This window comes from Lissotriton vulgaris, chromosome 8 (genome assembly GCF_964263255.1).
Source record: "Lissotriton vulgaris chromosome 8, aLisVul1.2, whole genome shotgun sequence".
Classification (NCBI taxonomy): Eukaryota; Metazoa; Chordata; class Amphibia; order Caudata; family Salamandridae; genus Lissotriton; species Lissotriton vulgaris.
The window spans coordinates 832406339-832433294 of record NC_141696.1 but is presented as its reverse complement, the minus strand read 5'-3'; the positions used below and the strand labels follow the sequence as shown (position 1 = coordinate 832433294).

The 26956-nt window shown below is 44.2% G+C and overlaps 1 protein-coding gene across 1 annotated transcript in view; it reads right to left on the bottom strand.

Moving 5' to 3' along the window:
- The window catches only part of SLC9A4 (solute carrier family 9 member A4), a 669359-nt gene that overhangs the window by 119638 nt on the left and 522765 nt on the right, over nucleotides 1-26956 (bottom strand). Inside the window, exon 9 of the mRNA XM_086934738.1 lies at nucleotides 2001-2097. Within this exon, the coding sequence (XP_086790864.1) occupies nucleotides 2001-2097 (97 nt within the window). The remainder of the gene's footprint in view (nucleotides 1-2000; nucleotides 2098-26956) is intronic.

Below are 26956 nucleotides of genomic sequence, written 5' to 3'. Positions count from 1 at the left end.
AACATCCCTCACTCCTCTAGGAATCTCACGCCTTCTTTAGAGTTTGGGTGGATATAGGGCATCTGACAAAAGTGGCAGATTTCCAGTCTGTCATGTTAAGGAGTGCATTGATATTAATGGGGCACTAAATACTTTTTTGTAGAATGCCCTATCCCTGCATACTCTAAATGAGCACTACATCTGGATGATCATATCAAGAACATTGGGAAAGAGGCCAACATCAACTATGGATGTTAGGAAAACTGAAACAATTCATCACAAAGAAGGTCCTTTACTTGTTAAGGTTTCGATCCTCAATACAGTTTATTACAGAAACACACTCCTAATTGGTCTTCCAAATCGAGACGGGCATCAGACAAAGTGGTCTTTCAGTCTAAAAACCTTGAAACAAAAGACCCTTAAACAGGCTTTCACCACAGCCAACCTTAATTCAGAATTTCTCCACAGCTCTTTGTTGGGAAAGTTCACTAGCCACAGTTTATGGTCAGAAATTGTCAAACCATTAAAGTATTTTTGAAACCAAACTTTGTACTAATTGCTCTGTTTGTAACATTCTGATTTATAGTGGGTCTTCATTTGTCTTATCTCATGAATAGTAATGAGGTAGGTCACAAATTGGGACTCACTCTGATTGGTGGTCATCACAGGATGGTGGCCTACCAAGGTTAAACTCCACCCGTGTCTGTGATCATCTTTAAATATTATATTTATTTTAAATGCTGTCCCTTTCAAATAAAGGAAATAGGGCTTTATTTAGAAATGTTTTCTTTCTTAAAAAGTTTTTTCAGTGTTTCCTCCTCTCCAAAGCATTTTTTATTCCTTCACGAAAAGAGGCAGCGATCACAAGTCGGCCTCTTTCCTTTTATAAATGGCTTACCATCCCAACCCGGGAGTCAGTCATTTTTCAATGCTTTGCGGCAGGATTTCAGTTGGAAAAAATATAGATATGTATCATATCGATTTGGTATTTAGGGGGAATGCCTACAACACATCCTTTTCAAATAGCGAATCATTGAGGGGTTGCAGTCCCAATTTAGGAAAGGTAAATGTTTACTGACTCCTATAATGTGATTGTTACATAGCAAAAACCTAATTTGCAGTTACAAAATCCGAATCAAAGTGTTCTTCAACATAAAATAGGTTTGTCCCTATGGCAAGGACTCTGAACAAATATAGAGAAGAACTTATAAACATGTCAATGAAAAAGGTCCGTATGTTGTAAAAATAAGTAACTTAATCACGCCTGATACAGTAGCACCCTGGAAGATATATACAGTCCCAGGCATTACTTCATACACTGGGCATTGGATTGTGATCTACTTTGTTCTTAAATACCTTCACATTTTTCAAAAAAATGGATTTACCGTCTCAGTTCATTGCTGTATGAATGCATTGCCTTTTTTCAGTACTTGATAATGTTTAGTACTATTCCTGTACCGTCTGTTTGGTAAAGTCGGTCGAATTTCTTGATTTCTCTTCAATGTAACTATAACTAAGATGTGTAAAGAGATCCGAGACCTTAAGATCTGATCCACAATACATACATTTACGCAATAACATTTTTAAAGAACTAGGGAAAAAATAGTAAACAATGTATATATCTAATTTGTCTAGCTTGAAGATAAATGCAAATGTATTTTTGTGAGGTGCTGATTTTTCCTTTCCCAGCAGCAGGTAAAAAAAATTCGGAGAAAATTATTTCAGAAAAAAACGTTCTGTTAAACAAGGGTTTCGAAGGATTTCAATTTGAGTTACAAGAGAAATAAAGGCGTGAAGGATGATCTTGTTAATCAGAATGGTTTAACAAATACATACGGCGATCTAGAACAAATCAATGTTAGTCACTTGCAAACATTTCCTGTTGCTACGGTGCTGAGAAGGACAAGCAAATACAGCGTGGTTTCCATTTGTAGTGCAGATATGGAGACGAGCAGCGTGCAGCATGAAAGACAAACACACTGACAAGCAATACACACAGCAGTCATTATTACTTAACATACCCTTTGCCGGATTTGATAGAGATTGTGGGTGAGTAGGTCTCTCATTGATTCTTCTTCCTCTGGTGAGAGCCTTTTAACTTTCTGATGTCTATAACTCCTGCAAATGCAGCAGAAAAGCAAATATTAGCACACTGTCTCTGGACTGAATTGAAAATTGACTTTTATTGATGTAGAAAAAGAGAGCCAAAGCCGAGTGAGAAGTTGTGTCAGCGGAAAGAAAAAAGACACCTACCACTGCTAGTATAGCACTACTACCACTACTAAACAATATTACTGATATAAGCATTCTTATTAAGGCTTCCAGTTTTCCGTTTTCACAGATTGTTTCAGATAAATATAGACAAAAAACTGTTTATTTCCTGTCTGTATTTATTTTTAAGTTCGGAAAAATACAGAACATTTTACTTCTTGTAAGTGACTTTCGTTGTTGTCCTTCATGAAATTCCAGACTAACTGCTAAGCAGATATGCACCATTAGGATTTAAAAACAGGATACGATTTCCTTAAATACAGACATATGTTAGCATATATTTGTATATAAATGCTCATTTTTACCTGTCGGTATAGTGTTTTGTTATATTTGGGAGGTTAATTTACCAAAACGAGACAGGCATCAAAGTTATCAGTTAAATAAATGTGAAAATATGCCATTCTACGACTCTATTTATTCTCACAACATAAAATAAATATGGATAAATACCAATAAAATGTCCCAAAAATAAATATGAATAAATACAGATGGCAATATTACTAAAATAAATACCATAAAACCTGGAGCCCTAATTATTATTAACTCCTGACATTACCAATTCTTCGATGACTTAGATTACAACTACCAAGAGTAATGAGACAAAGAATAAAAAGAACAATTGAACGTGTTAAACGATAAAAGGAAAAAACAAATAAAAATACTAAAGGCAATTATATCAATAATACTACTACTACAATTTACTGCTGCTAGAAATGTATCAGATTCATAATAAAGGGCTAATTTCTCAGAGTGTGTTTCTGTGTGACAATTACCAGTCACAAAGCTTGGTGAAGAATTAAGCCTGTTTGAAACACTGTTCCGTCTTCTAAATGTCGGCAGCAAATTAATTACCTCCGTATTGAAGCATAAAGGATATGACACCAAAATCAAAATATCATGATTAGAAATCTACATATTCAACTTAGTCTGCCACTGGTTGAATTAAAAAAGGCCAAAGCAGCTCTTAAAATGAAATTATACAACATAGATGAGGTTTTGTGACAACAACAGTTTAAATTATGTTAACATGGGCTCAATCCTTGGTAGCTATAACACAGAGAAAACAGGCTCGATTTAGGAAAAGTGTGTAAAGAAAAAGCATTGTTGAAAAGTGTTAAGGGTTAAAAATTCAAAACACAACACAATAAAAAAAAACACACCTATTTCTAAAAATCCTAAACACTCGAATATGGATATTGACACAAAAGCATTAAAATCGAACCAGAGAAACCAGAGATAGGATATTTTCCAAGTTTCAGGGTGAAAAGCACCAAGAAAAGCTAAAGTGCTAAGATGCCACAGTTCACAGTTGAGTGGAACCACTGTAAGCTGTGAAGACACGGAGGTCGGATACACCCAGCAGGAAATCCTGGTCAATGTTTTATTTATTTATTTATTTATTTTGAAAGTTTTATATAGCGCGAACAGGATCTTTGCAGATATCAGAGCGCTTTACACGGCTGGGAATGCCAGCAAGAGAGTGGGGTTACACATAAGTACTACAGCACATCAATAATACAAATATAACAGTTAAATGTGTGCATAGATAGTCAGTAGCATCAATAATACAGGTGAGATACATAGTCATAGAGTTCGAACAGCGATTTAAATGTGTGCGTAGATAGTTAGTAGCAACAATAATTCAGGTGAAATACATAGTCATAGAGTTCGAACAAAGTAATACAGGTCGGAGCAGGGTCTTTCCAAATCCACGCTAATAGGTCAAGTGTATTTGGCCATAAAGATAGCTTTTACTTCTTTCTTAAAAAGTGTGAAGGAGGAGATGAGCCTGGTTTCAGGAGGGAGTGAGTTCCAGATCCTGGGTGCCATTCCTGAGAAAGAGCGTTTATAGGTTTTTACCTTCCGGAATCTTCGAGGTTTTAGCAGAAGATTGTCTGTGCCTCTAGTTTTTCTAGAGCCACCAGAGATTGACAGCTTCTGAGTGAGGTATCCGGGAGAGCTCAGGTGTAGAGCCTTGTGTGTCATGCAGGCGATTTTCAAATGTATTCTGGCTTCAAAAGGCAGCCAGTCCAGTGTTTTCAGATCAGGGGTGATGTGCGAGTGTTTTTTTGATCCAGTGATGAGTCTGGCTGCAGCGTTTAGAGAGGCTCTTAGGGGTGCAGTGCTGGTTAACGGGAGACCGCAAAGGGCGGTGCTGCCGTATTCAATTCGCGGGATTACTAGAGCTTGTACTGCAGTTTGGAAGTCTTTGGCTGGTAGGAAGGGTTTAAGTTTCCTCAGTGTATTGATTTGGAAGTTCGCTCCCTTAGTAGCCTTGCTGATATGATGCTGCATGTTAAGGTTGGAGTCGAGGGTTATGCCTAAAGATTTCGCTGAGTCCACTATGATGGGTTGGACATTGAGTGCAGTTAACTGTTTAAGCCAGGTTTGCGTGATGGGGATCTTCGCGGGAGGTGTGATCAGCAGGAATTCTGTTTTCAGAGCATTGAGTTTGAGATGATTATCAGCAAGCCAGGATTGGGTGCTTCTGATCGTAGAGTTCAGTAGTAAAATGTCGTTGGGGGATTGTAATTTGAGATATAGTTGGGTGTCATCTGCGTACATGTGAAAAAGTACATTGGATGCTTGGAGCAAGGTGGTGAGAGGTTTCATAACTAGGTTGAACAGGGTTGGTGATAGGGAAGATCCTTGGGGGAAGCCTAACGACACAGGTATTGGAGAGGACATCAGGTTGTTACTCTTGAATTTCTGCGACCTGTTGTGTAAAAAGGAGGTGAACCACTTGAGAACAGTCCCAGAAAGACCCATTCTTGTGCTCAAGAGATCGAGTAACTTCTCATGTTTGACAGTGTCGAATGCCGAAGAGAGATCAAGCAGGCTGAGGAGGCAGGTATCACCTTGGTCTAGGATTTGAAGGGCGTCGTCAATTATGTGAGTCATAGCTGTTTCAGTGCTGTGTCCTGCTCGGAAGCCTGATTGATGCGGGTTGAGGAGATCAAACAGGTCGATATGTTTAGTCAGTTGTAGTTGAGCGCATTTTTCCAATAATTTGGCGAGAGTGGGAATATTGGTAATGGGACGGTAGTTGTTTAGGTCGGATGCGTCTGCAGTAGGTTTCTTTAGCAAAGGTGTGACTTGTCCAACTTTGAGGGAGTCAGGGATGGTTCCTTCTTGGAGCGAGCTGTTGATGATTTTAGTCCAGAGAGGAAGGAGCAGTGGGATGAAATCTTTGACAGCGTTAGCAGGGAGGGGATCCGAGAGGTGATTGGAAGGTTTCAAGGTGTTGAGCAGTTTGCCTATTTCTTCTTCGGAGTAGGTTTCAAAGGTTGACCATGTTGCATCGTTTTTAGGTTCGGTGGGTGTTATGCAGTTGAGTGTGCTGTGGAGTCTTGCGTCAGCGCGGAGATCATTCTTTATGTTTTCAGTTTTTTGGGTAAAGAAAGTGGCGAAGTCTTCACAGGAGGGTGCTTCGTGCAAGGTACTGAGAGGTTGGGGTTGTTCCTTGGCTTGTGTTCTGATTAACTCAAACAGTTTTCTAGGGCGATTTTTTGCTTGGTCGAGCTGGAGGCTGAAGAAGTTTGCTTTTGAGCGCTTTATTTTCCTGAAGTAGGCGTTTCTCTTTTTCTTCAGTGTTTTCAGGTGTAGTGCAGAGGGAGCTGTCCTCCAGGTGCGCTCTGCCAATCTCATGGCTCGTCTATCTTCATTGAGATTCCCGTCGTACCATGGGTTGGAGATTTTAGCGGAGACTCTTTTTAGCTGCATGGGAGCAGCCTCATTAATTATTGAGGTCACTGCGCTAAGATAGTGGTCAGTCAGGGATTGGACATCTGTAACGCCAGTAGGGGGGAGTAGGAGGTCGCGACTGTTCGGGGGTAAGGATAATGGGTTGAGTCTTCTCAGGTCTCTTTTCCAGACTTTAGGTCTGGTGGGTTGAACAGAATTGAGTTTGACTTTTTCATTGATGTGAAATGTAACAATATGATGGTCTGACCAGTCACAGGGTTGAATAGCCTCAAGTTGAGTAGCGCCCTCTTTGGCGATGATAAGGTCGAGGATAGAGCCTTTCTCGTGGGTCGGGCTGTTGCATAATTGTGTGAGGTCCAGGGCGCTGAGGAAGCTTTTAAGACTATTTACCACCGCATCGTTAAGATCGTTCCAATGGAGGTTGAAGTCGCCCAGGTATATTTGGGTGAGCTGTCGTCCTGCGTTGGTTGAAATCAGGTCCATCATTTGCTGGGCGAATATGAGGTGGTCTCTGGGAGGGTGGTAAATGCCATGGAGAGAGCATATCGGTTTGCCATCACTGATGATATCGAGGCAGATGTATTCGTAGGAAGTTGGAGAGGGTGGGGACGGCACGGAAACTGTCAGAACAGAAAGGCTGTTCCTGTATATGCATGCGATTCCGCCACCTATCTTGCCAGACCTGTCAAGCCTAATGATGTGGTAGTTAGGGGGGACCAGAATATCCATTATAGGTGTAGAGGATTCGGTTAACCAGGTTTCAGTCAGGATGATTAGGTCAAGGTCCAATCTTAGGATGAGATCAGCGATGGCGGCGGAGTGTTTAGAAGCCGATCTGCAGTTTAGGAGAGTGCATTTGAGACGGGGTGTGTCTGGAGAGGAAGAGGGTACTAGAGAGAGGGGGACTTTTCTAAGGTTATTTGGGACGGATACTCTGTTGTTAAGAGTGGAGGATCTGCGGGGGTTTGAGGGTATTGTGGGGATGGGGAGGTGCGAGGCAGTTGTGAGGTTTAGGGGAGCTTCGTCGTAGGAGCGGAGGAGGGAGAGAGTGTCGAGGTCCAATAGAGGGTTGCATGTACGAAGGGGGCGGTTGTTGCTATTGTGGGCGGGGATCGCGGTCCAGTGTGTGCTGCGGTTGTGCTTGTTGCGATTGTGGGCATGGGTCGCGGTCCGGTGCGAGGGACATGGCTTAGGAGCGTCGTCGGGACGGGAGGGGAGCAGGTTGAGAGGGGGGGTGGTGGTGAGTGAGGCGAGTCTAGGGGGCGTGGTGAGCAGCTCTTTGATGGTGTGCATGTCTTCCTTGATGGTGTGAATTTCTTCTTTGAGTTGTAGGAGGAAGGACATAATCTTGTCTAGCGTGGGGTGAGTATTAGTGCTGGGGGTGGAAGTCATGGTTGAGTGGCTGACCTGGGACTTAGCGTGCGGGTGGGGGGGAGGGTTAGTGTTCATGCAGGGCTCCATGTTGTCGTCGTGCGGGTTGGTGTTAGGGAGAGAGGGTAAGGGGGCGATGGGAGTGGATGAAGTATGGAGGAGGTTGTAGGCGTGGAGGCGGGGATTCATGGCAGGCGGAGAGAGCGGGGTGGAAGTGGAGTGTATGATGGTGGTGATGGGGGAGCCTGAAGGGAAGTGAGGGCTGAGAGTGGGGGGGGAGTTGAGGTTGGAGATGGTGCTGTCGTGGGGCGGGGGAGTTAAGATAGTAGATGTGGTGTGCTCTGTATGGTTAGTTAGCGTGTGGAAGTGGGGGCTGAGAGAGGGGGTGGACAGGGTGTGGGATTTGTCGGTATGTGTGTTGATCTGGTGCTGAACTAGGTTAGAGGGGTTGTGGGCGGGGTCTATGGTGTCAGAGGGGAGAGGATGGGTGGGAGTATTATGAGTGGGTGTCACCGGGGTGGGAGTGTGGGGTCGGCTGGTGTGTGATGGGAGGTTATTTATGTCTGTGATTGCGGAGTGTGGGGTGGTTGCAGCAGGTGGGTGAGTGACTGTTGTGTTGGGGGAGGAGGTGAGGTGTATGTCGTTCTGGTGCTGAGCTAGGTAGGAAGAGTTGTCGGTGGGGGCTGTGAGGTCTAGGGTGATAATACTGGAGGGGATGTGTGTGGAGGTCCGATGGTTGGAGAGGTTCTCTTTGAAAGTGGGGAACAGGTTGTCTAGTAGTTCCAGGTTCCTGTCTGTGGATTGAATTAGGACAATCCCGTTATTGTAGATAGTAATAGTGGTTCTGCCTAGGAAGAGTTGGGAAGGTGTGATGGAGAGAGTTAAGCAGTGAGCGGATTTCCTGGTGGTGGAGACAGTGAGTAGTGTGAGGAACATTTTTCTCCATTGAGCTCTGCGAGAGGTGTGGAAGATGATATCGATGTTAAGGGATCCATTGACTGGTGAGAAGTAGGTGTCGACAAAGGGGATTTCAGGGTGAGACCTCAGGAAGTTGTGTTTAAAGCGTTTAGCTGCTTTTTTGGTGAGTGCGGATGGGTAGTTGATTTTATATGTGTGCTTGCCGATGGGCTCCATGCTGGGATGGCGGTATATGTGTAGGTGAGTGTGGCGGTAAAGGTGGGTGTGGGAGGGTAGATGATAGTGCGACACGTGCGCAAAGAACAGTGCAGACAGTAGGTTACATGGTACACAAGTGACCTTAGTGAGTAACAAAAATAGCTAACATATAGGGGTAGCAATCTGAGTAAAGCACTATGCCGACAGTAAATTACGTGGTACACAAATGCCACTAGTGAGTAACAAGATAGTCAAAATAATCAAGATAAAGAAGTAGCAATCTGTGCCAGCCAAAAATAAACAGTGTGAATGGGTGTAGCTTACACAGTGTACACTAATGAATGAAGAAATATGAGGTAGCAGACAGTACAGCTTACACAATGTAACGAAATATACAAAAATATAAAAATATAAATGGTGTCAAACGGTGCATATCGAACAATATTAATACTAGTTATTCGCCAGAACAATTTGAGGTAGTGCTCGGTACATTGACAGTGAAGAAAAGTGAGAAATGTGCAAGTTTACAAAAACGAAAATGTACACAATACAAATAGAGGTATAATGTTGCACTAAATGTAGGCACTTAATCACACGAGTGTTTAAATACACAAACTAATTGTAAATAGCAATGTACAAGATACAAGTAGAGGTAGAAGACTGCAAAAATAGGCAGGTACTTATGAGTTAGCAGTCAGTAAATTACATGAGAGAAAAGTGATAAGTGGGTGCAGGTTGCAGCATTGTGCAAAGTAGTGCAGAGTATACTTGAAGGAGTAGTTTTGATAAAATATAAACCTACACTATATGGGGTAGCAGTCGGTGAGTTACAGGAGATAAAAGTGAGAAATGGGTGCAGGTTGCAGAATTGTGTAGAGTAGTGCAGAGTACAATTGGAGGAATAGTTCTGATAAAATATAAATCTATAGATAAAATATAAGAATATAGAAATAAACATCAGAGTACACCTGCAAACAGTCGGTTGCAAGACACGGATAGGTGTGTGTCAGAGTACAGTAGTTGGGCTTAGTCTAAAGTGGTGAGGTCTTAGTGTCAGTTTATATAGTGAATTAGTTAATAGTCCAGTTACTGACTAGCCCCAGGCAGACATTCTTTCACACTAGTCTAAAATACTAAAGTCCAATAGAGACTAGTCTAAAATGGCCGCCAGGTAGTTCAGATCGAGACAGTAGTCCTCTGTTTGTTGCTGTTGCTTCGATAGCAGGGGAGAGCAGCTTCCCTTCCCAACCATGCAGGCAAGGGGAGATAGAGATATTAGTCCTCTGTCTGCTGCTATTACTTTGAGCACAGGGGATGGGATTACACTTTCTGTTTAAGCAGGCAGAGCTCAAGGCTAGCTGGGAGGAATTCTTATCTCTGTGTGGGGGAGTTAAGCTGAGGGGCCTCGTGGACAACAGAGGTAGGTGGGGGATTTATTGCTACAGTTTTATGGCTCTAGCCATTTTGAACAAAGGAGTTAGTTTTTAAAAAGAGAGCAGGCGGGTGGGAGAAGTAAATACCTTAAGTTTCTGTGTGCCTGTTAATTTTGCCCGTAGAGTTATACAGGAGCAATGCTTTAGACCATGATGATGATGATCCCTTCCGCTTCATAGATGTGTCACTTCATTCACTCCTATAAAAAAGTTATTCTTTTTTGTTTGTTGAACTGTGCTTAGCTCTCGCGGGTCCGCTGCTCGAGAATGTGATACCCCTGTGTTTGCTAGCAACCTGCGTCCCAGGCCCCTCTCAGCCCTCCAGACCGTTAGGATTCCTCTGCTGGCGGAGGGCGGGAGGGGGGCGGGGGGGGGGGGGGGTGGGTTTTGCGTTGTCGTGTCCCGGTGCTGCTATCTGTGTCCTCTGTTGCCTTCAGGAAGGGGTTCCTGCTTCAGGTCGAAAGTGGGGGAGGGGTCCGGTGTCCTTTTCTTTGTGCAGAGCGGGACAACCGCTCTGCGTATAATGTCACTGCAGCCCCGAGTGCCAGACTCCTCGATGCAGCAGCGGGCAGCTGGGTGGAAGTAGGGGGCAGCGAGGGGCTGCGAGGTGAGGACCAGGACATCAGTGCCGATGTCCACTGTACTTTTCGTTGTGCAGAGCGGGACGACCACTCTGCATATAGTGACACCACACTCCGGTGCAAGGGAGGGGGAGGGGGTGAGCTTCAGCACCGGTAGTCGCCTTCAGCAGCGGGTTTACCGCGCCGCGAGACACCTGCTGCAAATACTCCTAGCGAGGTCATTAGAGGCTGAGTTCTGCGCCTCGATTGTATGCGTTCCACTGTTACACTGTGAAAGGCGAGAGGTTTGCGGCAGGCAGCCGGTGGGGCCAGGACGAGGATGGCGTTGTCGTCCCGCATCCGGCAGCCGGTGGGGCTAGGGTGAAGTGTCGGCTTCAGAGGCAGGAGCCCTTCAGGTATCCACAGTCCGGTGGAGGGGGTGAACTTCAAGCCGACCGCCGAGCCTCCATAGGATCGAGGCTTGTCGGGAGCAAGAGCCCTGCAGGGTATCCACACTCCGGTGCAGGGGGGGGGGAGGGGGGGAGCTTCAGATCGCCCCCTGGCCCTCCTCAGGCAGGAGACTCAATGGGAGCAGGAGCCCTTCACAATATCCCCAATCCGATGCAGGCTCCACAATCCGATGCTGGCTCCTCAGTCCGATGCTGGCTCCTTAGTCCGGTGCAGGGGGGAGGGGGTGAGCTTCGGAACCTCCGTTGGTCCTCCGTGTAGGCTCCACAGTCCGCTGCAGGGGGGGAGGGGGTGAACTTCAGAACCTCCGCCGACCCTCCGTAGGCTCGAGACAGTCCGCTGAGGGTGGTGTTTTCTCCAGGCGATCCGGACTGAGAGACGAGTGGCTAGTAGCTGGCTCCAGCCCTCCGCCGTTCGAGGTAGAAAGAACAGAAATAAATAAAAATATGCTGGTTACACTCCTGTTACTCTCATGTAATCGGTTTCACGGAGCGGTGGGTGCTGACAGGGATAAATCCAACAAGTGGGATCCCAAGCACTGGGAGCTCTTAGCAGGCTCCTGCTCCGTCGGCCATCTTGGTATATGGCTTTTGACTTAGTATACTCTTTGGAAGGTGAAATCCTCCAATGGGGCAAGGCCTGCAGGCTGCATCCAATGATGTCCACTCAAAGTCAGATACCCATTGACAGAGATCACACTAAAGCAAATTGTTTTAGCAGGAAAAGCTCACAATAGGAAAATACTAATTTCATGCCCAGGGAAAATCAATCATAAGCCATATATATTTCATGCCTTCACCCAGTCAAGAATTCTACAATAGGAAGTTGGGCCTGATTTTGACTTTTCCAAGCAGCCCACCATCCATCAGATTGGCAGAGAACATTATGTCCCCTAGCCTTGCCGGATCTGCCTGTCATATTTAGAGATCATCGTCAAGCTAGAAGTAATCACTGTACCTTCTGAGGAAGTGCTATCACTGTTGAACCTCTGTAGGCAATGCAAGTTTGGAACATGGTTGATATCTTTCAGGTATCGTCAACCAAACATTCGTTGTTTTTTAAAAACAAACTCTCAAAGCAAACAACTAATAACCCCACACCCTCAGAGTTTTCTTCCAGAGTGTGGGGACCCCCTTTATCTTTTTCTTTCTGGCAACACCAGGTTTTTCTTGGCAGTTATGGACAAAAAATTCATCAGACCATCTGTTTTATGTGGCACAGGCAGTAAAATGTCCTTATTCCAATTAATTCTTCTCCATCAGGCCATCTTAGTAAGATTTCCAATAGTGCAACCAGTGGGACCATTGCCGTTGTAACAATATCGGTCAGTCCAATGCTAAATAGTCATTTTAGTGGACAAGGTACCCTGCCATCCTGCCTCATTTGTGATGGAATATTCTCTCGGCCAAACTCTAAATTTGGGCTCCAACAGAGATTACTCCATTGAGAAGGTAGAGAATATTAGCCCTGCAATTCCAAAGGGCCTCATTTTGGCAAATCTAGAGTTGTCCATCAACCCTGCGGGTAACTCTTAATATTGATAGGAACGGCTATCATGGAGAATGTGGCTTAATGGCTAGAGCGTCAACCTCAAATTTGGGCACTCAAAATCCTGTGATTCTTAGCAAATCACTTAATCTTAACAAAATGACTGTGTCTGTCTGTAAAGCAAGACGTGCTCATGTAAAACCCTTTGATACCCAGGCTTGTTGCCACGGGTGGGCTGAGCGGGACACAGCCAGCCTATATTTATGTCTGTCCCCCCTAAAATACTTGGCTCAGGTTTGTTGATCTTTTCGGGGGAAACCTACCAGCGCTCTGTGAAGTCCCGAGTGCCGACCTTCCGTGAAAGGAGCTGACCCGTGTGCACCAGGGAGGAGGCGGAAACCACCAGCAGTTGCGCTGCCACCGCCCGGTCCTTCTCCGCCGCCGCTGCCTTTCCACTGCTGCACGGCCGCTGTGTGGGGAGGACCGAGGGGAGCTGGGATACTACAACTCCCAAGCTCCCTTGCGGCGCAGTCACTGCCAACGCGCGCCAGGAGGCGCATAAATTAATCGTCAGCGCCGGGGGAGCGGGGAGACCTACCAGCGCTCTGTGAAGTCCAGAGTGCCGACCTTCCGTGAGAGGAGCTGACCCGTGTGCACCAGGGAGGAGGCGGAAACCACCAGCAGTTGCGCTGCCACCGCCCAGTCCTTCTCCATCGCCGCTGCATTTCTATTGCTGCAAGGCCGCTGTGTGGGGAGGACAGAGGGGAGCTGGGATTCTACAACTCCCAAGCTCCCTTGCGGCGCAGTCACTGCCAACGCGCGCCAGGAGGCACATAAATTAATCGTCAGCGCCCGCGGCTCGGGAGCGCGCAGGAGCGCCCGGGGCTAAGCCCGGGCAAAGGGTGGGCCCGTTTAAACCCATTCAAGACTGTTCCAGACTGGGCTGGGCCACCCCCCTTTCATCCCTGGCACTAACAACAGGAACCTAAAAGATAAGTACTCGCAACGTGCAACCTATTATTTGTGGGTGAACGCCTTGGATATTGGCCATTATGTCTACGAGGGGCAGCCGAAGTAAGACTGCGGCGGGTGGAGCTATGATCACAGGCCCAATTGATGACTTTATCACAAGGGCGAATGAGGCCATAGATCATGGTATTTCCCTTCTGGAACGTAGAGTATCTTTAGACCTGGCACAGGCAAAACGCTCATCACTGGGACTCATTGCTACAGCTAAAACCCCAAATCGGGACACTGACATTGGTGCTATGCCTGGAGTTAGAGGGGAAATTCATAGCATGCCTAATACAGTCGATCTGTCAGCAACACAGTCCTTCTCTGATTCGCAGCTAAGTTTGGAAGAGTCCCCAAACTTAGATTTGGTTGAAGATTTCAATACAGAACTGGATCTGGTAACAGACTCGATTCCAACTCTGAGCGCGGTTCAGGTTGCCAACTCTATTTCGGAGTCAGAGACACCTTTCATTTGTATGACGGATACCATACTGGACTTAGCTACAGATCCGATCCTGATTGTGGATTCGGACTTGGTGGCGGTCAACTCTACCTCAGAAACAGACCCAGTTATTACTCATACACTGGATGAGTTAAGTCCTAGAGCGCTGAGAGGACTAAAGGAGGGAGCAATACAGAAACAGCCTAAGGGCTCAAGTACATCTATACCAAAGGGGAACCCTCTGCCACAGAGAAAGCAGGGGAAAGGTCCACTTAACACCTCAAAAAAGGCAATAAGAAAGCAAATACAGGCCCGGAGCACACAGGGGACTTGCCCACTCTAGGGATAACATGTAAAGATTGTGTATCAAATAGCCAATTAATAATGAAAGTTGAGGACCTTATAAGCGCCCATTTGGCAACTATAGACGTAAGACTGGGGAATATAGAAAAACAATTAATTGAACTGAGCACCCTAGTCAGAAGACCCCCTACCAAAGCAGTACCGACGGTAGTGGCAGCAAAATCTTGTACCCTTCAATCAACGGGCCAACCTGTAAAGAAAACAGTGGTAGCCTCAATCACTAAACCCAAGGCACCACTGGTAACCAAGGATGTGGCAAATAAACCAACTCTTCCCACTACAAATACAAAATCGCAAGGGAACACACCAAAGTCGCAGGTTGTGAGTTCTAATAAGGATGGGAACAAAGGAAATAAGGAGAGATTCGCTGCTAACTTGCCCCCAGGCTCAGGTCCCTTTGTAGTTGTGATGACGGGGGTCCCAGAGACATCAGATAACTTGGATGAACCCACCTGGTCCCTATTAAATAAGGTCCAACATTGTCTAAATAATAACAGGCCCCTACCCCCACTTTGCTCAAGTAAAATCTTAACAGTTCGGAGAGTACCGTGGGTGGGTTATGAGAGAAAGAAAACACAAGGCGACTGTGTGATTATTAATTTCGAAGACCCACGCACGGTTGATTACATCTGCTCCTGGAGAAGTGAGGGGTATAATGAAGGGATTGAGACCAGGCACCTCTCCTTTTTCTACCCCCCCAGGAGTCATATTAGGCCAGATTATTATGACCATGGCTCTGATGGAGGTTGGTGTAGGGTTGGGCAGAGGAACCCAGGGAGCAATTGGGGAGAATGGGGGAGAAACCCCCAAAGAAGTGTAACAGGCAGGGATGTCCACTGGGGAATTCCAACCTTCAACAGATTTAGCAGCCTAGAGATGGTTATTGACTCCCACCACCGACTGGGTTACAAAACACTACACTGGAGGGAGATAAATGGGGTAGTGAGAGAAAGGTGACAAGGACTCAAAGCCCCAGTGACGAGGAGGTTCTCAGTGCAGTTTTAGGGCCCATTAGCCAAAGGATGGCATTGATAAGGGGTGAGTCTGTAGGCAGTAGCACTAAGGAGGTCGGGGTTTTTGGGCTTCAAGACTCTCGTAGTCCCCAAAAAGTCCCGGATAAGCATATGAACCCTGGGAAACAACACCTAAAAAGGCGACCTAGCAATGAACTTAGGATACTTAGTTGGAAGGTTGCAGGACTTCAACAGCGGGTGTCGGATTTGGACTGGCTTAACATTCTATCCGACAAAGATATAATACTGTTACAAGAAACGTGGGCAACTTCCCCCATAGATATAGAGGGTTTTCATTGTTATAGTATTAATGCTCAAAAGCCTGTCTTTGGTCGCCCGATCGGAGGTCTATTGATCGGGTTCAGGATAACCATAGGGGGAACTATTAAATTAATACCTTCTAAAAGTGCAAACATCCAGATAATTGAGTTTACAGGTAGGTTTCCTTATTACGTGATTAATTTCTATAATAATGACTTTCATTCTATTCCGAATAGGAATTACATAGAATTATTTGGAAATCTATCAAAAATAGCGGAATTATCTAATAATGGAGCGAGCAATAGGATTATTTTAGCGGGGGATTTTAATGCGAAGTTTCCTAATTCTAAAGAGGACAACACATTAATGGATTGGGCTACTAAACGGGGTAGGGAATTAGAAGGCTTTATTAATGAACATACTCTAATGGATATAATGGACGTAGGTAAAAGCAATGTAACCACTTATATCCCGACCTTCAGATGTAGAGATTTCTCCAGTACGGTGGACTATATTTTTATGTCAGCAGAATTAATAGACAGGGTCACTCTGGCTAGAGTCTTAGAAACTGCCTTTGGGGACCACAATGCATTGGAGGCGAATATCAGATTAGGATCCCCCAATGTTTTTGCTTGTACCCCTGGAGCCAGGGATATCACACCCCCATCCAATAATTCAAGGCTGAAATGGAAGGGGGTGGATAGTGGGCGTATTGTTAATGTAATCACAAGCAATCATAAACCCATAGTTGATTCCTGCTCTCTCTCTGAAGGGAATCATCAGAGGATAGTTAAAGACTTTGCCAATCTCTGCAATATTATAAAGACCCTTCTAAGTGCTCCCAATAAAAGGATTAATTATGAGCCAAGGTGGTTCGATAGTCACTGTTCAGCAGCAAACAAGGCACTCCGTAAAGCATTAAGCTCCAAGCCGAGATGCCAAATAGAGGTAAGGGCTGCCAGACAAAATTATAAAACAGTTACGGGGGCGAGGAAGCCTGCTATATTGGCTGAGCACTGGGAGGAGCTAATCGTCTCCGCTGCCGTGGGGAATGGTGTTACTTTCTGGCCCGCAGTAAGAAAGATGCGGAATATGGGCAATCAGTTATCCCCTATAAGTTGCACCATCTCAAGCCATCAGTGGGAACAGCATTTTTCTAAAATATACGCAAACCCGGGCACTGCCACAGAAGATTACAGCCCCGGCGAACTTCGACCATTAGAAATTACCTTGGGAGAGGTCACCATAGCTATTAACCAGAGCCTTGGAAATAAGGCTCCTGGGCCTGATGGCTTCCCAACAGACATAATTAAACACAAGCCGGAACTCTGGGGACCAATTCTTGTAAATGTTTTTAATAGTCTCCCGTTGGTGCAAATTCCAAATACCTGGTCTACAAGCATAATAGTGCCTATCTACAAAAAGGGCGAAAGATCCGACCCCGCGAATTATAGGTCTATCTCGCTCCTGGATAACACCTTGAAAATCCTGGGTCGGGTTCTATACAATAGAATGAATGACTTGGCTGAGGAAATGGGGGTGTTGGACCGCTGTCAGATGGGTTTTAGAAGTAAAGTTGGGACCATTGAACAATGCCTGAATCTAAATCTTATAATCAGCAAATATAACATCGCTAGGGCATCACCAATTTACTTGGCATTTATGGACTTATCGTCCGCATTTGACCTAGTAAATAGGTCCAAACTATGGTCGATCCTTCTGGCCTATGGTCTTGATGAGCCCTTAGTACATTTCTTGGCCTATTTACATATAGACACAAAAGCGCAGGTACGGATTGGCATGGAGGGTGCAATCTCTAGGGCAATCAAGGTTGAAAGAGGGGTGAGGCAGGGGTGCGTTTTAGCACCCCTGCTGTTCAATATTTACATCAATGGCCTGAGCGATTCCCTGAAGAGTGTGACTACTGATGTCCCTAAAATTAGAGGGGGGCTGTTACCCTCGCTATTGTACGCCGATGATGCGGTGCTCATGGGACTAACACCCAACGCCCTACGCGCCCTAGTTAAGAACTTTGCCCACTATATGGGGAATCTTGATCTTAAAGTAAATTTAAAAAAATCTTTTATCATGTCCTGTGGGTCGGGGTCTAGACGACTCAACCTTATTACAGAAGTGAAAGACAAGTTGTACTCAACAAAAACATTCCCCTATTTAGGTATGGTTTTTGCTGCGAAAGGCCTGTGGAGTTGGCATTTGGCCCACGCCACGGGCAAGTTCTCAAAAGCCATAAATTCAATCCTTACTCCCCCACTGCCAAAGAGGACTGGAGCAACTAAAGCGATTTTAAAAATATATAGATTGCAGTGTGCCCCGGTAGAAACCTATGGTGCTGAGGTTTGGGGGATAGTTAAAACTCCCAGTCTACAAACAGAAGAAAATCGATTGTGCCGGAAACTACTGGGAGCCCCAATCTCTTCATCTGGGTACATCGGCCATGCTGAATTAAATCTGCCGTACATAACCGATTTTATTGCAGCAAGGCCTGCTCTATTCTGGCTGGCTATCTGGGCTAATGACTCTGCTGCCCTAACTCAGGACATTTTAAGGGAGAGCTTGGGCTGTGATAAAGGGATGAGTATCCCATGGCTCAGAGCAACGCAGGGAAGTTTGATCAGTGTAGGCAAAGGACACCTTTTTGATGATCCTTCTAAGATTAAGAACACGGACAAAAAGGAAGTACAATTTGGTCTATATACCCTTTATAGAAAACAGAGGTTGGAAGAAGAAATGCGAAAACCAACCGTTGAGTCCTATGTAAATAATGTAAACAATGATCTATTCCCACAACAAATTCCATTGTACTTGACATTACCAATGACTAGCTGGGAAAGATCATTATTATTTCGCTTGAGAGCAGGGACTGTAAAATTTTTACTCTGTTTTCCTTTGGGCTACAGTATGATGAATACAGGAAACATGTCCTGCCCATGTGATGGAGTTAGCAGGCAAAATGACCTACATTTCTTTTTTAATTGCAAATTTTATATGAAGTATATTAAATGGTTTTTAGCCCCATATTTTAAAAAACTTAGACCACTCTCCTTGAATCAATCCTATTTAATGCTCCTAAAATTAGAGAATGATGAATTGATATTTCGTGTAAGCACTTTTTTGAGAGTCATCTCTTATACACGTAAAACCATGGAATGTCCTTGACTCACTTGTATTACAGTTGCCCATGCATATCGCACTTTAATCATTGGATTTATATGGACTATATATCTTTGTACTTGTATTTGTATGCACTTTCTGTAGTATGCTGGCCTCGAATTGTATTTTAATTTTTAACTTAATTTTTACAAATGTACTGCTTTTATGGATTTGCCTAAATCCGATTAAAGAATTTTTTGAATTTTGACTTTGATCTTTTCTTTCTCTTTAATCAGGGTAACTTTTTTCTGTGAGCATTAGCCCAGTGCCTGGTTCAGTGGTTTGAGAGGCTGCAGCACTGCTCGTACTTGAATGTGGAAGTGAGTGAGCAGGATAGGGGCTATCTGTCGCGGGGTCACATACACGGCAGTGTCCTCCTTCCTGCCTCTCTGGGAAAAATAATGACTCTGAAAGTTAGTAGTAGGTGCAGAGTGAGGCGAGACAATGCGCCAAGGAGTTGCATCACTGCTAAACTTGAGAATCTTTTTTCAATCCAGAGCAATTTCAGTCAGCTGGATGAGAAAGGAAACACTAACACACACACACACATGCATTTCCAGTGTGTAAGCAGCACAACTATGAAATTCTGCAAAATATTAATTACCACCAAGCAGAGAATGCTCTGTTGCATGGTATGCCTTGCTCTTCCCTACAGAACGGCGGATGTTTGTACTTTGAACGACCACTATACAGCTGGTAAACTGCAGGTGAGTCTAGCGACCATGGGTCCACCTGTCACATTTTCTGAATCTAGCTTTGTGACATTTCTACTTTTGATTAATCCACTGATGTACATTTCTATGCCTGGTGGGTGGTATTTTGACTATTTAAGGGTATGTAATTTTGTGTTAAATATATTGAAACTTTATAGATCTCAAAATTCAGTACAAGAGTGGATATATTATCTGCTCACAATTTTCATACAAAAACTGACGTCATGTTGAGACTGCTGGAGTTGCTTTATGACAGATTGATGTTTATTTTATTCTTTAAGGCTGTGATACTCATTTATGTGCAACAGTAAAGAGTTTGTTCTAAGTAGACGCACATCGTGAATATTTTGCAACTTATGTATCCAAATAGAGAGATCCCTACTTCTTTTGTGTCAGGTCTGAAAAGCGCATCCAGTCCTATTTGTTCATACTAAATAGTTAGGCTGAATGCTAAATTTCCTTTTGAGTGCCCTTCCTTTTTGAGTCTTACCCATCTTGTTCACTTGTACAGGCTTCCCCTTTGGATCCCTCTTTCTCCTCTGACTCCCTGTATGATCCTGGGCAGCACTGTACTCCTCCCTTTTGTGTACGTCTTCTACCCAGTTCCCAGTCCTTGTCCAAGTCCCTGACTGTGTTCCCCACATAGTCCTGGACAGTCCCTGACAGAATGACCAACCCACATTTCCAGGGTCACTTCTGAGGCTTCTTTGCATTCAGTTAGCTACCTTTTTTTATTTCATGTGTGTGTAAGACATACCGCGGGGGCTCAGCAAGCATGGAATTGTATGTTTCTGTACCTGGTCGGGGGAGTGTGTAAGTCTGTGTTTGCAAATGCGTATGCCTGTGTTTGTAATTGTGCATGTGTGAGTTTGTGTTTCTGCTTTGACTAACTGTGCTTTTATGCACTGATAGCATGTGGTAATTACAATATGTGTTGTCATTGGTTTCAGTATTGCACCTGAGAAGAAATGTTTGGCGAATTCCGGGGATTTTATGTACTGATAGGGGAAATGAGAAAACTGTGAGATTTTGTATAGTGATAATATCATGATGCCATAAAGAATGGTCAGAGAGTCATGCTTCCTTCTGTCATTCACAGTGATCTGCAGCTTACAAATGCACATGACTGCAGGGCAGACTCAGCCTTACATCTTTTCAAAGTTGATAAATTTGTTAATGGTCACCTCCGTTATTTACAGTGCTTTGAAATTGGAGAGGAGCAGCATACAGTGCTACAAAAATGTGTTTTCATACAATTCTTTAACCCCTTCGATGCTGGTGACGGAACCATTCCATCATCAGTCACGGTTGAGCTGTGCTGATGAAGGAATGGTTCCGTCATGACCACACCCAGTTAAGGGATGTCCAGCACCGGGAGGAATCAAGGCAGCAGGCAAGGTGTTAAATTAAAAGTTATATAGTCTTTTTTGTTTGTTTTTTTTATTTTTTTTATTTATCCTCATTTGCGTGCATGGCTCCAATCTATCAAAACCAAAAACTGCCACAGAGCAATAAAGAAAGTGAGGTTGTGTTCTGTGCTATCTCAGCGTGTAGCTGGCGGGAGATTTTATTAGGGTGGGCGGAAAAACAATTCCCAATAGCACAATTCACACAAGGCACACAAGGTCTTGCTTTGGGCTGTATTTTAGTAGATAGGCCCGAGATACCGAAGCCCCCATAACGCCATGACACTTGGTCAAGGGAAGAAGGGTAGACAATGCGTGCATTAATCATAGGACCTGGGGAGAAAAAAAACAACAAAAAAAAACCCCAGGCTTATCATTGCTACCCTAGCATAGTCCAAAAGGCTCTCCTACTGGGATTTCCTGCCCTGGCGAGGTCGAGTTTAGAAATCTGGAAAAGTGATGCTCGCCATTCGTACACTGTTGGTGGTTGGGCATCTTTCCAATGTCTGCATATCTCCCTACGTGCCGCCAAGATGGCATAAAATAGCAAATTGGTTGCGGCATTGCGGACTTTACTTCTTAGGCCAAAGATTACAAGAACAAGGTCTATGGAGATGTGTTCGCCCAAGGACTCGGATAACTTATTACCTATAGCTTCCCAAAAAGCGGACAGATTTGGACATTCGTAAAACATGTGAATGTCTGATGCTGCGATGGACCCGCATCTTGGGCATAAGACCGGGCCCGTTAAAGAGAACTTTGTCAGCCTCTGTGGGGAATAGTATGCCCTATGTATTGTAAAAAGGTGGTTCCTGCGAAGCCACGCAGGTTTCACTAGGTCCCAGAGTACTGCACAGGAGGTGGTCCAAAGCTCTTCTACATCGATGCCTGGCATTGATTCAGCCCATAATGATGTCGGCAAATGAAAGTTGGTATCCATTTCATCCATAATTCTATTATACCAGCGTGATATTTCTTTCTTTGCCACCGGGCTATCTAATAGGCAAGTCACCAAATCACTATTACCACCTATAGGTAGACTACTAATCCGTGCTGGCTGCTCTTTATATGATTGTGACCAGCTAGAGATTTGAATGTATTTAAATCTCGACAGACTTGGTCCAACTTTGTTGATTAAGTAGTCCCATGGAAGCAAAGACCCATCCATAAACAAATCTTCCCAAATATTGATGCCAGCTACTCTTAGTGGATTAGTAAGTGCATCCATTGTCCATGGAGGGGGAACAGGTAAATTCCATATAGGAGCCTTCCCTGAGTAGTAGCCCACTTTGGTCGCTTGCCTCACTTTGTACCAAGTAGATGCAATCCCTTGTAATACTTTCAGTTTTATTTTTTTAAAGAATTTGGGGTCTCCAAATTTAAACAAAAAACCAGTTTGGCCTACTCTTTCACAGTCCAGTAGTGCAGTGAACAAACAGCCCATCCCTGTCGATGTAGGAGTTTTGAGCAGCATCCGTGTCTGCGAAAGCTGGAACGCCCATGCGTAGACTTGAAGGTCTGGTCCAGCCAGCCCTCCCTTCTCCCTACGACGTCTGATTTTTTTCCAAGAGATTCTAGAGCTCTTGCTATTCCAAATAAAGCTGTTAATCGTGCTCTGTAGTTTTGAAATTAACTTAGAGTCAAAAAACAGTGGAATTGAATTGAAAAGAAAAGAAATCTTCGGCAAAATACTCATCTTAACCAGGTTAACCTTGCCTATAAAGGTGAGAGGAAGATGTGACCAGTCTCTCATAAGCTTTCGGCACTCTGCTGCAATTTTAGTAAAGTTTGATGAAGCAATTAAGTTGATATCTTTGACTATGTTTATCCCCAGGTAACGTAGTTGAGTTTTAGATGTTACGTTGTTGCCTGTTGTATTAATATTCCAGGACATTGACTCCGTCTTTGAGGCATTAATCTCATACCTTGAGACTTTACCGAATTTGACAGCCAGACCGATTATCTCTGGATATGCTTCATCATAGTTTGTAGTGAAAATCATAATATCGTCCGCATAAAGTGCCACCTTTTTATCCCAGCCACCGAAGATAAAGGGTTTAATAAGTGTGTTGTCTCTTAAGGTTTGGGCAAAGGGTTCGATGTATACATCGAAAAGGAGGGGAGATAGGGGACAGCCCTGTCTGGTTCCTCTCGTAACCCTGAATGGCTCCGTTAGGCCCCCGTTTATCAGAAGTGAAGCAGACGGGCTACGATATAGCAGGTTTATCGCTCTACGGAATCTATCTCCAACGTTGAACTTCCTCAAGGCCTCCGACAGGTATAGCCAATTCACCCTGTCGAAGGCCTTGGTAGCATCCAACGTGAGGACAGACAAGGACGCAGCCTCTTTTATAGCTATATCTATGGAGCCTAGTAGTTCATAGGTGAGCTCACACAGCTGTCTCCCTTTTATAAAACTTTTTTGATTAGGATGTATAATATCAGGCGCTACCCGGCCCAGCCGATTGGCCAAAATTGTGGCAAAGATTTTATATTCTTCATTTAAGATGGAAATGGGCCGATATGAACCACAATCTGAGGGAGGTTTGCCAGGCTTCAAGATAAGGGTTATAGAGGCATTATCCCAGGATTCGGGTGGCAATGCGCCGTCTCTTAAGATCTGATTAAATAAGGTTACTAGGACTGGAGACACCTCTGAGATCAATTTGTTATATATTTCGCATGGTAGACCATCAGTGCCTGCAGCCTTTCCACCCTTTGCTCCCCTTATAGCCTCCTCTACCTCTGCTATACTTATTTCCTCCTCCAATGAACAGCTCTGTTCTGATGTTAAAGATGGTAGGGAGATTCCTTCCAACCAACTCGTGATGTCGTTCTGAGTGACATTAAGATCATCTTGGTATATAGATTGGAAGAAGGTTCTAAAAATTTCTCTAATATCTTCGTCCCTGGATGAAGTACCCCTCGCTGATGTGACGGAGGGAATGTTGTTTCGAACCCGATCTGATTTTGTTTTCCAGGCAAGTAATTTCCCTGCCCCTTCCCCATATTGGAAATGAGAGAGCTTACTTGCCTCCCATTTCTGCAAGATACGTTTCTCTAGAATTGCCGATAAGGTATTCTTTAATCTGACCAACTCTGCATGTTTTAAGGAAACGTCCTGGTTATCTATTAACCCAACTCTGTCGATGTCAGTCTGAGCTGTCTTAATATTATCCTCAATAGAGGTTACTTCCTCTATATACTGCCTTCTTCTATAGGCTGCCTTATTCTTTACGAGGCCTCTTAGTGTACATTTGAATGCGTCCCATACAGTTCCTGCTGGGGCTGTACCAGTATTATTGCTGAAGAAGTAACTTGCTTCTGACTGTAAAAATTCTATATCCTCTATTGATGAGAGTAGTGACCTGTCAAAGGACCACATTCTAGTAGGAGGTGCCATGCCCAGTTTTAATTCAAGCTTCATTGCTGAATGATCAGAGAGATGTATTGGGATATAGTGTATTAAGATGATGTCATCAGCCAAAGATCTACTAGTAAGGATGAAATCGATTCTAGATTTATGTCTGTATTTAAAGTTCCTGAATGAGAAGTCTTGCCTCTGGCCCTCTCTGAACCTCCAGATATCTATATATCCATACTGGTTCATTAACCCTATAAGACAGTTTCTTGATTTAGAGATACTTTTCTGTCTACTGTTAGGGGATTTGTCCAGAAGTGGATTCAAAGTAATGTTGAAATCCCCAGCTATGATCACAGGGTCTGGGAATCTCAACAAGTGGTTAAATAAGGATTCCAATGCAGAGGGATCGTCAATATTTGGGCCATAATAGCCTACCAGTGTTAACTTCAATCCTCCTAACTCTACTGCTACAATGGCCCATCTTCCTCCAGAGTCTACTTTCTGCTGTATTATTTTGCACTTAACGGATTTCTTAAATAGAATAGAAACCCCCGCGTATTAAATCCTTGTGATGTTGAAATTGAGGATTCTATCCATCTATTCCTTCCAACCAACTCAAGCATCTCGCTTTCGACTAAATGTGTCTCCTGGAGGATAATAATCCCAGCATCGACATCTCGAAGATATTGCATGATTTTATTAGCACGAGGCCTGGTGCGGAGACCATTAACATTCCAGGATAATACTTTAAGTCTACTCATTATGCTGAGAATTTGGGTTACTTAATGAGACTGGCAAATTATATGGGTTCATGTTAAGTTGCTTACGATGAGTAAAAAAACGTATATTAAAAGATTTGTTAAGATAGAAAGATTGGAGCTCATTCATTAATGTGTATTTTACCTTGTGCCCCGCCACCCCCCGTGCCCACCCAACCCCCCCCTCCTCCCCTGGGAAAACCCTGTACTCACCAACCGGAAGTTTCCGGAAGTAAGTGCCCCTAGCTCTTCCCCATCTCCACCTCATGTGCCTCTTGTAGTTTATAGAATAACTCGGCATTCAGGTGTGCTACTTTTTTTGTGAATGTGTTTTTTTTTTTTCCTTCTCTTTTCCTCTATTTTCCTTTCCCTTTGTCTCTCTTTCCCCCTTGTTTTTTATATATATATATATTTTTTTTCCCTTTCCTGACATTATTTATTTGATTACTTAGGTAAGTTGAAGCGATAGAACAGATAGACATACTTTTACTTTTGTATTTCGCCCAACTCAGATCTATTCCCTCTGTTTCCTGCTCCCGAAAGACAATAAAAGTTCATCAGCTGCCTGCACTGATCTAATATTGTACATTTTGTTATCTAGCATTATCTTCAGAGATGCAGGGAAACCCATTTGTACTGTAGCACTTAATTTGCGAAAAGCATCCATTCTTCGGCCCAGCTCCCATTGTTTATCTAGGGTGAACCGGGATAGATCTGAGCGAATCTGAAAGTTGAAGCCTTTGAATGATAATGACTTTTGCTTAAGCGCTAAGTTTAGGATATGCTCCTTCAGGGAGTAGGTATGAAAGTTTACAAGGATTTTCCTGGGCTTAGTCCGCTGTGGGTTGCGTCTAAAAGGATCTCTGTGTATACGTTGAACATCCGCAGCCAGCTCTTCATTAGGGTGCGAGAGATTTAGAGTTTCCTTTAGTAGGGTGATAATATAGCTCTTGATGTCCGTTCCTTCGCTGCCTTCAGGAACATTCAAGATGCGTATATTGCTACGCCTTGCGTTGTTCTCTAAGAGCTCCATTCTCTCCGATAGGGCTTGGTCTTCTTTTTTTAGTCTCGAGATGTCATCCTTGGTGCCCTCGGCCCTCATTGATATTGGCCCCACCGTTTCCTCCAACGCTTGGGTTCTCACCGATAAGGTGCCTATTCTCTCATCAAGGGACTCACAGAAGCTCCTTATTTCCCTCTGGTTAGAGGCTGATTCAGCAAAACCTTGCTTTATCTCCGCAGATAATGCTGCAAACATCAGTTGTATCGAGGCTACTGAGATAGTCTCTGAACTTGACCCTGCGGCATCTGCGGCACCTGCGGCACCATTAATTTCTTGGGTGGAGGTATGAGCGGTATGAGCGGTACCGCCTAAATTAGAGTCTAGATCAGTTATCGAAGGGGGTTCAGAAAAAATACCTGCTTCGAAGTTGTCTTCCATGCTAACTATTTTATCCGAAATAGTTACCTTGATAGGTTCACTGCGACTGTCTACTGGTACTGAGGGTTGCGCTGTTTCCTCAACTGTCAAAACAGAGTCTTTTATAACTAAGTCTACTGGATTTTTAGGCAGTAATCCCCCTCCCTCTGTCGAGGGCTTTCCTGTTAGTTGTAATATGTGAGCAGACCCAATATCAGCCAATTATAGCTGGTTGTTTAAAGAGTCAGCTGGAGTGATCTCTGTCGCTGGTGTCAAAACCTGCCCATTGGTAGTCATGATCTCTGACCCTAGTTTAAGCTTCGTGATGGAGCTACTACTCTGGTGGTGCTCTTTCCGAATTTTCAAGACTTGGGGTACTACCTTAAAGTATGAGCGCAGAGATGGGGTAATTTTAGGTATGGAAGCAGGGAGGGGTTTCGCCTTGCTGCGTTTTCTGCCCCTTTTAGCTTTTACTTCAGTAGAAAGATAAGATGAAGATTCCTGATCGGATTGCGATTTTGCTCGATTTTGAGGACTCTTTTCAGACTCAGAAACCTCCCTTCCAGCCTCCTCCTCAGTAACTTGCAGCGCACCTTTAACTCTCTTTTTACGAGGTACGCTAGTTCCCACTGAGCCCTTA